The 11,115-nt window shown below is 38.8% G+C and overlaps 1 protein-coding gene across 1 annotated transcript in view; it reads right to left on the reverse strand.

The window, feature by feature from the left end:
* The window catches only part of LOC129370891 (ubiquitin-conjugating enzyme E2 E2), a 37,702-nt gene extending 29,686 nt beyond the window's left edge, over nt 1-8,016 (reverse strand). The window contains exons 1-3 of the mRNA XM_055047150.1: nt 7,817-8,016; nt 3,875-4,058; nt 2,103-2,153 (exon numbers count right to left, since the gene is read on the reverse strand). Coding sequence (XP_054903125.1) covers nt 2,103-2,153; nt 3,875-4,050 — 227 coding nt within the window. The 5' untranslated portion in view covers nt 4,051-4,058; nt 7,817-8,016. The remainder of the gene's footprint in view (nt 1-2,102; nt 2,154-3,874; nt 4,059-7,816) is intronic.
* Nucleotides 8,017-11,115: the final 3,099 nt, after the last annotated feature.

Below are 11,115 nucleotides of genomic sequence, written 5' to 3' on the forward strand. Positions count from 1 at the left end.
ACATAAAGCCGTTTTCCTTAATCATTTTAAGCAGGTGAAAAAAAGCTTCCATTTTCCATCACAGCGCAGACGCAGAGTGACATTATTCTCCGCCAAACAGAGCTACGGTCAGCGGCAGCGTGTCAGTCTGTGTTATTTGGGTTAATAAAGGCCAGTTTCTGAGTAACCCTGGCTTTAGAAGGACGCACATCATGAGCGTTGCTCTTCCTCAGAGGGCTCAGAGCCGCGGCGCTCGCACACAATAACCATTGTCCCCACACAGAGAGGTAATGGTGGGGGGTGGAATCACACCAGAATCAAAACTGGGTTTTAAAGTCACACTGCTGCTTGTTTTCTTCCACTGATCCAAAACACTCGTCGAGTACAAACCGAGCTCTCTTGCCAGAAAACACAGGACTCCTGAGTGTTTTTCTAACCTTTCCAGACTAAAACCTACAGTTCTTTGGATGTTTTCACATCTGATTTCCCTGTAGATTAAATTCGACTGGGGACCAAAGTTGCAACATTTGTTACATTTTCGGTTTGTGTGGTTCACTTTAACACTGCACTGCGTCAAACAAGCCAAACTAATTGAAAAACCTGTTCCCCTCCTCACCTGTGGTGGCGCTGTACCAACCACTGAAGGAAATGACACAAAAACCTCCAAAGAAGACATGAGCGCAACTTCCTTCTTCACAAATGGAAACATGGAAAAGCGTCAGATTTTAGTTGTTGTGGTCTTTGGTAAAAGAGCCTTTCCTTCTGCCAGACTCTCGCGTTTGTTTTGATTGACTTTACCCAGAATGCACTGCGCTGGAGATCCTTCCTGCTTGGCATCTGCATCTGCATTCGAATCACTTAAGAGTTCACTTCAACAGAACTGAAACCGAGGTTTTTAGGCGAACCAGAGTCTTTGTTTTTGGTCCTCAGAGTTTGATTATGCGTTCACATCTAAACAAACTGCACTTTTCAGATAAACGAACTAGAGTTGGACTAAAGCAGACTAAACGGGGCTGTTGTGAAATAACCCTTACACAACATTCACACAAAAAGTCTTGATGCTCAATTCCGATTTTTTCCTGAAATTCGATATATTTTTGTGTGAATGCCTGCAATGAGAATTTATGACTCCAAAACAACCCAAAAACATAAAAGAAGGTTGACGTCACACAACCGCCTTTTGTAAAGTAATAATGGACGGCGCCAAACTGCAATGGAAACACGAGTCACATGATCAACCACAGGATGTTACTACTGGTGGAAACGATAAATACGACGCAGGAAGGCCTGTTTGGATGTGTATTCAGAACCAGGCCTGATTGTGATCTGATGCACTTCAGTGACCCATAATTCTTTCTTAATTTCATAATCATAATTTTCAGCCACTGTTTACATCTGAATTTACCTGGTCTGCCTTCTTCAGGTGCAGACTTATGTTACATGTCTCACATCAATCACATGAAAGTCAAATAAAGTGACTATTCACTCTCCAAAAGGCTTGAAAGTAATAAGATATTTGAAGTAGATCCACATATGGAAGTGGCAAAAATCAGATTATTTTTGTGAAAAGATTAGAATTGGACTCTTCACATTGTCGTAAAGAAGCTCAACATGGGTCACTTTAGGACAGAAAAGCGTATTTGGGTCACATTTGGCCTTCATTCCTTTTATCTGATATTTAAATACTGAAACTAAGCTTGCAGTGAATTTTTACCAGATATTTCTACGGCTCTCAATCTCCAATAAACAAGACAATGAAAAGACCTTGTAGAAGAAATAAAGTCTGGAAATCTAAATTTTCCACACGCATCCAGATCTGGAAAACACATTACAGATTTTTCCAGACTGCAACGGAACCCTGTTTTTTTTCTGTTTGCTTTGTGCAGCAACAACAATGCAAGAATGGGCGGCAGTCACTCTTTTTCACCTGAGATTACCCCCTCAAACACACACACATGCACACACGCACACACACACGAGCAGCAGCAGAATAGGAGCCCAGACAAAAGGAGGAGCATTATAGCGTAGCCATGAAACGAGCATGTTTCTGCTGCCTGCACACATTACAACTGCTCTGTGCTCCCACTTCGCTTTACACACAAATAAAAGCAGAAACTCCTTACCTGCAGTTTGGAGGTGGGTCTAGTGTTATTTCTGCCAGCTCTTTCTGGATCCTGGAAAGCAAAGATTTCCCATTCAATATAAGGCTCAAACACACAGAAAGGCACCTTTTATATTTTTAACCTTGTCTTTTGAAGGCACAGCACAGAAAACATGAAAATAGATGTTATGAGTTATGTTTATTCATGGTTATAGATGAATTATACATCAATGATCTTAGTGTTGCCTGACTGCAGGGAAAGCAGAGGAATAAAATGTGCTGTTAACACATTCTTACAGTGCGTTAACAGCACATTTCCAGGCCTGACACAAATAATATGATTAATCCACCATCAAAATAATCATCAACTAGTTTAGTAATAAATTAATTATTAACTGGACTATACAGACTCAAAGAAAGGCCAGTTTCTGAAAGAACGAAACACTCAGAGGTGTAATTAAGCTAAAAAAAAAATACAAAAGATACATGTATATTTTGCATTTAAAATAAATCAATGTAAATATATTCTACCCAGAACTCAATTGTTAAAGGTTTGGCTTCAGCTGGTTCAAATTCAGAGAAAAGAATCCCTACTAAGCACTTTTTGCAATCCAATTATTGATTAAAAGCAACTGATTAGCTCAACACTGCTTCAAAGTCACATCAAGCAGAAAGGGCTGAAAAAGTATTTTTCAAAGCTCTTTTGCTACAAAAGACGAAACGTACACTAAGAGTGTTATTGCATTTTAGACAATGTTTGTTTTCATACTTAAAAATAATTGAATTATTTGTTTCCTTCCTTCCTAATGTTTTTCTAACACTGTATAGGATAAGATCAGGTAGAGAAACTGCAGAATGTGGGATTTTTCTTCTCCAATTAATCAATTAATCATCAAAATCAATAGATTAATCGCTAACTAAAATAACCTTAAGTTTTACTAGGTTTCCTACACATTTTTATGTCATGATTGCAAACTTTTCCTGTCTCTAATTTCTGGGGTTAAAACAATTAATCTGATTAATCAATCATTAAAATAATCATCAACTAATTTACAAGTCGATTAATCGTTAACTGGAGTATACAGTAAAAAAAGAGACAATTTCCTGAACAACAATATATTCAGAGCAGTAATTAGGTCAAAACTGTACAATAAAATAAAAAAGGAACTTACATTTTTTGTTTATCTGCATATTTTTAATATATTTCAAATACTTTATAAAAAATCTTAAGTGAAAAATCTATAAAATGTGAGAATTGTTTCACTAAAATAATTGCTAGTTGTGGTCGTACTTCAGACAAAAAAAGAGCGAGCGAGAGCAAAAGCTATTTTCTAACCATTAGTTTCATTAACACCTTCCTGATTTTTGTGCTGAAAGCCCTTCATAGCTTTCAAGAGAAGCACAGGAAATGAAAACGCTCACAGCATCAGTCACTTTTATAAGAAAAGACTGCATGTCCTCAGCAGACTCTTCGCTCACATGGTTGCATAACTCTCATCTGTCTTTTTTTGGGAAGGAGCGGCGGACTTGGAGGTAAGTGTTGCAGAGCATGAGGCGTATCCATTAAAGAACAAACAGACGGGAATGGGGAATATCGCTTTCAGATGACACCAGTGACACTTCAGAGCTGCAGCGTCTGAAACAACAACGGCTGTGGGGACCGGAGGCTTTTTATGCAGCTTACACCCCCGGGGTACGAGGAGGCAGAGCTTTGGTCTAACAACACAGCTCCTCTGTAAATGATGATGCCACGGTTGTTGGTTTGTTTTTTCTGTTTGGAGCTCCTCGGCTTACCTCTTGGCACTAGTTGAAAGTTTAGCAGCGGTTTTACTTGAGATCTTGGTCTCCTTCTTTTTGGGCTGTGCCTGCTCTCGCTCCTGCTCAGGCGGTACCGATTCCCTTTGTTCGATATCCGAGCTGCCTCCGCTCGTGCTGGGGCTGTCGTCCGGTCTCTGCACTTCGCTGGACATCGTGGGCCCTAAAAAAAGAAAAAGCTAACGAACGTGAATGGAGGAAATCGCCACCATATTTCTGATTCGAGCATCACAGGCTTCCAGTAATTAACTTAACATCGAGGTGAATGAGAGTTAAACGAGATTTTTCATACTTAAATTAGGGTCTCAACTGCTTCTAAAAACAAATCAAGTGCTTAGCAGTTTTTTTGGCAATAAATAATGTTTGTTGGTGTCTGGAAAAAAAAAACCTTCTGAATGTAACTTCACAAATCACCAGGCGCTGCCCTGTTACCTAGCAACCCAAGCTGAGCTCCAGCAGGTTTGGTCAGCTAATTTTACAGTGTTTTGACTTACCATCCAAAAACCACATGCTGCATTTAGGCCTGTCAAGATAAATAAATTAATAGCATAACAAATTAAAACGAGCTCAATAATTTCCATTTGCACGACTTACCATTTTTCTCTTTCCTTTCTACCAAAAACTGGATGACAAAAGTGTTCAGTCTGGTGTTTTGGTCTCAACGAGCACAATTTTGTTTATAGAGACTTCATAATTAATTTTATTTAATGTTTCTGTCATTTTGTCCATTTATTTTGGATAATTAAAATGTCTCCCAGTTCTCGTGATAAATTTTTATTAAAATTTAAAGTTTATTGAGCTTTGACAATGTGTTCATGCACCAATATGCTATTACATTACCAGGAAATGTTCCCAAACAAAAATATTGTTGTTTATCACAACAACTTCGGGGACAATTTATTGCTAAATTTGTCATCCTACCCAGAACCAGTTGAGTTCTGGGTAGAATATATTCACATTGATTTATCTTAAATCCTGACAGGCCTGGATGCATTCCGGTTGGTTGTCCAGGAGGCTCTACTAATGCTTTTCAAATATGTACGGTTGTATAACTGCATATCAGTTTGCAACCATTTTCACAGGCGAGTGAAAGCGTTGAGTTGGGAGCTGTGGCCACCTGCTGCTTATTTGGATTTAAAGTGACAGAGGCCTGAAAACATTTCATCTGAACGGAGCTCAAAATAGGCAGAACTGAGCAGAATAAAAATTTACACCAGAAGTTGTTTTTATTGCCCATAAAAATATCCTAACCTTTCCAAGGAAGCTTAATAGGTCACCTTTTAAAGATTTGCTAGAAGTATAAAGACAAACTGTATTTTCAGATGCAAACATTGGTATAAAGAGTAAATATGAGCCTTGATACGACTTTAACTGAATGACTTTACTGACCCAGATTCAAGGCAAACAAAGCTGCTGCTGTAATTTGTCTTCTTTACACACACAGTGAATAACTTAAGGTCAATTTGATCTCTTATCTGAATAAACTCATAAAATGGCTTTTTCAGCAACTTCAAATAACGTTTAGGAATGATTCCCTTCAGCTGTCCTTTTCTCCTTTTTGGCAGCTCCCTGTTTAACATCATTTGTCCAACACAACCACTATTCATCCTCCACACACGTCCAAATGATCTCAAGGTGTTTTCACACCTGATAGTCTGGTAACCTGGGTTTAACTGGGGACCAAAATTGCTACATTAGTTACATTTCCTGCTTGTGCAGTTGGCTTTCTCACTGTGTCAAACAAACCAAACCTTTTGAAAAACCCGTTAACCTCCTCGCCTGTGGTGGCGCTGCAACACCAAATGAAACAACGAAAAAAACCTCATCAAATGGAACCAGAAATGGAGAGGCGTCTGATTGGAGGATTTTTTTTCGTCTTTGGTAAAAAATACTGGGAGTCATTTCTCCGCTAAAGTCTCGCGTTTGTCTTGGTTGTTTTTACCCAGAATGCCCTGCGCTATAGTTCACTTCCTGCTTTTGGACCAGTCTCTTGTCAGCTTGCATTGATATACGCACCAGAGTTCACTTCAACTGACCTGATGCCGAGGGTTTAAGATGGACCAGAATTCAATGTTTTGGTCCGTATCAGTTTTATTACGTGTTCACATCGCCAAAACAAACCGGACTTTCCAGACAAACAAATTAGAATTTGATTAAAGCGGATGCATCATTAGTGACCCCCAATTTGTGAAAAACTCATGTCTTCAATCACTATCGCAAAAAAAGACAGGTTAACATAAATATGTTGTGGTTGTAGCATAATAAAAGATGAGATATATATATATTAGTGTCTGATAAGCAGGTTGTTCCTCTGAATGAGGTTTCAGGTTCCCTTTGCTTTCCCTGAAGAGCAGTTCATGGAAAGACATCAGCAGATAAGGGTCGAAACAAGGACGAGGACAAAATTCAAGATACATCTGTGGTATTATTAGCTAGAATCCAGTGAGCAGAAATGTTACTGCTTTTAAGAAAGATCTACAAAAACCTCAGATGAATTATTATGCACCATTCATTAAATGTGATTTGAAAGTGCCACTTCCAAATCTAAGGTTTTACACATTTCACGCCATTGGTTGAAGATTATCTGGTTTAGGTTTTACCAGCCTACAGTTTCCACATTTTACTTAATATAAATAGAAAGTATAGAAATCATCATTTTTGGTAACAAATAGAACAAACAATTATCAAATGACAAGGTGTCCTTAAAAGACTATCGGTACAGAATAATGTTTTCCTTTGTTAAAGTTTTAAAGTAGTATCACATCTAGATGATTTTTAAAAAATTCAATTAAAATCCTAATTATGTCTCCACAAATGGATACATCACAAACTCAGCTTGAAAAATCTGCCATTAATGTAGTTTAAATCATATTCTCAATCTGGATCTCATCTAAGGTGTAGTCAAAAAGCTAAAATTATACAAAGAAGTCAATTATATGTTTTTACTTAACAAGTCGCATTTAATATTAGGGATGAACCGATGCAAAAATTTGGCCTGATATCAAAAGCAATACTGCTGTTATAGTTAATATTATGTATTTTCACTACTGAAACAGAAGCAATATTTATAAAAATAAATATCAGTTCATACCGGCCCAATTTTATTTATCGGACCGAAAATCGCCTGATATTGGCCGATACCGATGTTGGTGTCGATGTATCGTGCCTCCCTACCTCCAGTGAATACTTCTAAACAACTTAACCCAGGTTTATTTTAGGACTAAAAAATGCATTTTCTTTAGTTTCAGCAAATAAACTAAACAATGCTGTAGTTTTCAAAGTGGATATTATTGAAGTAGGCAAATGATTTGCTCCTCAGATGTGTTGTTTTATAGACATTTTGATGAGTTTTATCCAAAATTACAAACATCTTACGAGTCAGAAACGGTGATTTAAAGAATCTAGAAACTGAAAGGGGGGTTCAGATTCCCTAAAAGCGAATAAATGCCCCTTTAACGGGTCGCTAAGTTCCCCACCGAGCCGTTTACGGGGTAAAGCCCACACAATGGGGCTCGGACCGGGGACTGCCGCCCAGCGGACCGGGAGCTAGCTAACAGGACGAGGCCGGGGGAGGAGGCGGAAAGTCGGGTTACGGCTGCGGGCTGCGCCGCTGATCAGGGAAGATGAGCAGGCCTGCTTTGTTTTATAACTAATTGATAAAACGACACATGGAGGGCGGAGGGAGGAGGCGTTAGTGTCCGGTGGGTGTCCGGTTGGTGTCCGGTCCGCGGCGGCGGGGCTCCGGTGACCCCGCTCCGGCACAAAGGGAGACTCTTCCCTCTGCCTCCCCCGTCCTCTCTCTCCCTCTCCTTCCCTCCTCCTCCTTCACTGGAAAAACGACACTTTTCTTCCACGGGAGGTTTTTTTTAGCTACTTTTCTCTCCATCTCCCCCACCAGAAGGAGGCGGTTGTCGAGCTTACCTCGCCGGTTGGCCGTCGATGCTGCAATTCGGCGTCGTAATCCCCAAGGTACAGAGAAAAGTATGTCCTCACTCGGCCGTCTGCTCGCTCCCGTCGTCCTTGCTATTTAACTGGAGGTAGCAGCGGCAGGAAAGCGATTACAGCAAAAGCGAGGCAGTTCCCCGGACCGCCTCCCTCCCGTCCGCGCGCGCTCCCGCCCGCCGCGCGCGCGCGCGCCCGTATGTGCACGTGTGCTGCGAATGGAGGTGGGTGAAGAAGACCTCGAAGAAGCGGCCCGCGTGAGGGGATTAAGACCCGATACACATCGATCTCTTTCGCGATGCTTCTCTTAAAACCCCCTTTAAAAGACTGAAAACGGGAAATGAATACATTGAGGTTTAATTAGTTATGATTAAACAAAACAGTGAGGAGTTTTGTCTTTTGTGAGACGTTTCTTGTGACATTTCTCCCATTCACTTGAATTCCCGCAGGAGAATTTCTGCAATTCAATTTACTGCGCTGGTTGGTAATTGTATTTTGCCTGTTCTTACCAGAGGTATTCTTTACAAATGTGCACCAACTCTAAAGTTATAAAACTTATAACTTTAAGTGATAAATTTGATTTGTAAATTGTTATTGTTTTATTTTTTATTTTCTCGTGGAATCTTGTGGATTTGTTACCCCAGCACCTCGAGCATACTACTGTCTGCAATTGTATATTCTTTATTTGTAAATATAGTTTATTTAAAAACTAAAAAAGTATTCTGCCTGTAGTTTTAGTAGTTATAGTGGGTCTGCCGATACCTGTCAAGATTAGAATTGGGAGAAATATCTAACCACTGTGAAGAGTGAGAAAATATTCACTTGCAACAATCTCCTACATCTTGATGAAAATATTTTTGAAAGTTAGTTTTGTATTATGTCAAACACTAAGATATTTGCACAAGAAAATTGACCAAAATTTTCAGTTTTTGCAGTGCATTTCAGAAAAAAAGATGACTGACAAGCAGATTGGAGAAAATACTACATAAAGTCAAGTAAAGAAGTCAAACAGAAACTCGCACAGCCACTGAGTAGCTTTCATGCGGCTCTCTCAGCTACATGATTCAGTGAAGAGGTCTGTGAAATGTAAAAACTGCAAAGCTATTAGGTTGATATTTCATCCTCTTACAGACACTGTTTCCTAATACCAAGACCGAACATTCATTCATGCTTGAAATTCACGGTGAGTATCTCGCTTGCAGTTGTAGTCAACAGTACACAGCGCATGATGTGCTTGCAGAGAAGCAAAACATCCCTGTAGTCAAATGAATACGACAAGATTAAGCGACGGTTCACTGATGGTCGCAGTGAGGTGCAATTCAGTAAACCTTAAAAAGTCACAGCGCTACAGGGATTTTTTTTAAACGTTTCATTTTCTCTTTATGAGGCAAGGAAAGCTGAATTTTCTCACAGGACTACCAGCTTCTCTGCTGTGATGAGAAAGCTGAAATTCCTGCAGAAAGGTACCATTAAATGGGAAGCATGAGGCAGCCACAAGGCGTCATTTACAAAACACTTTCAAAAGCCTGAATTTCACATTCTTACCAGCTAGCTGCTTTTTTTTTTTTAGACCAGGCTTACTGGCAGATTTTGTTTCTTCATTAACCCTTGTCATCAACGCTGGCAGCTGAAACATTTGTGGGCAGGACCTGGGGCTCCACTAAAAGAAGAATATAATTTTCTCCTACTAACCCGAGCTGAATATCTACTAACGGAGACAGCGCTCTGGGTTGATTCAGCTGCAAAAAGGTCAATGAATGAATAAAACACTGTGTTCAGGGATTCTCCACAGGTCAGATACGTCTGTGTTACTGCAGCACCTTTGTAAAATATTTAACGCACTCAACCATAAAACTCTTAAAAGACAGAAAAGACCATTGGTGTGCCTCATTTAACTGAAACATATCTTCCGTTTAAATGATAATTGTCCTGTGGTCATGACAAAAAGGTGTTCTTATAAATATTTACACATTTAGAAAACACTTTTTAAACTACTATCCTTGCTGCTGACAAATGTCCTGTTCTATTAGGCTTCTTTAAAAAAGGTAGAATAAGTGTCTGAACTATGCAAAACATGTTTATTAAATATTTTGAAGAAATTTTTTTCTTATATTGAGATTTTAGTTTGTCCAGTTCTGCCTATTGTCAACTCCTATCAGGACAAGCATGTTTTAGGGACACTGTCACTTTAAATCCAAATGAGCTGTTCCTGCTGGCCACGCCCCCAAACTCAACATTTACACCAAGGCTATTATAGTTTAACTAAAACTAACAAAAACTGAAATTGAAAAACATTTTTGTGAACTGAAATAGGTAAATAGGATAATTAAGGGGTATAACTTTAACTAACTGGAACTACATCGTATAAAATTAATCTAAACATACTGAAATTAACAGTATTATATTAAAGTCAGTAACTAAACTCTTGTGTTAAAAAAAAGAGCCATTTATATACTTCGGTAAAACTAACTAACCAAATTTCCTGGAACTCAGCTTGGGTTGCTAGGTAACGGGCGGTGCTTCTACGGGGTTGCTAGGTAACGGGCGGTGCTTCTACGGGGTTGCTAGGTAACGGGTTGTTTCCATGGGGTGAGAAGGGGAGGGGCAGTGCCTGCTGATTTGTGACGTTACATTCTGGAGGTTTTTGAAACTGGTCGTTTTCCAGGCACCAAAAATCCTGAAGTTGTTGTCAAAAACCAGTTGGGTTCTCTTAAAGCACCTGGGTTGTTTTTTTTTTTTTAGAACCAGTGGAAACACAAATCAAAGTACAAAAATGTGTAAAATATGAATTTTGCACAATATTCCTTCTTCAAAGAATAACTGGCTCTAAAATCAATTTTTGGTTTTCGCAGATAAACTGTATAAACTGTATTTTAAAAATCTATTTTAAACACCAGCAAAACTATTTATGGATTAAAAGATATATTTGCCTTCTAGTAATTCACAAATTAGCCCAACAACAGATTGTCTTACATGTGGTGCATTGACCATTTATTACAAGGGATGAAAATAAAACAAACAGCAGGAAAATGGAAAAATTATATTGTAATATTCCAGTGCTAACCTGACTTTTCTTTGATTAATAGTAAGTGGAAAATTGATCAACATATTTGTGTGTTGTTGATTTTTATTATGTAATTTTACTATATGCAATGCTTATTGGTTTATGGTGTAAGCGTTTGGTATGCTAATAAATATGCTATAGATACAAACATGACTTGACTTTTCCCATATTGTTGAAGCTCTTTGCTCTGTTGTTTTTGTCTTCAATTACTTAA

The sequence above is a fragment of the Poeciliopsis prolifica genome, unplaced genomic scaffold (assembly GCF_027474105.1).
Source record: "Poeciliopsis prolifica strain line A6 unplaced genomic scaffold, Auburn_PproV2 SCAFFOLD025, whole genome shotgun sequence".
Lineage (NCBI taxonomy): Eukaryota > Metazoa > Chordata > Actinopteri > Cyprinodontiformes > Poeciliidae > Poeciliopsis > Poeciliopsis prolifica.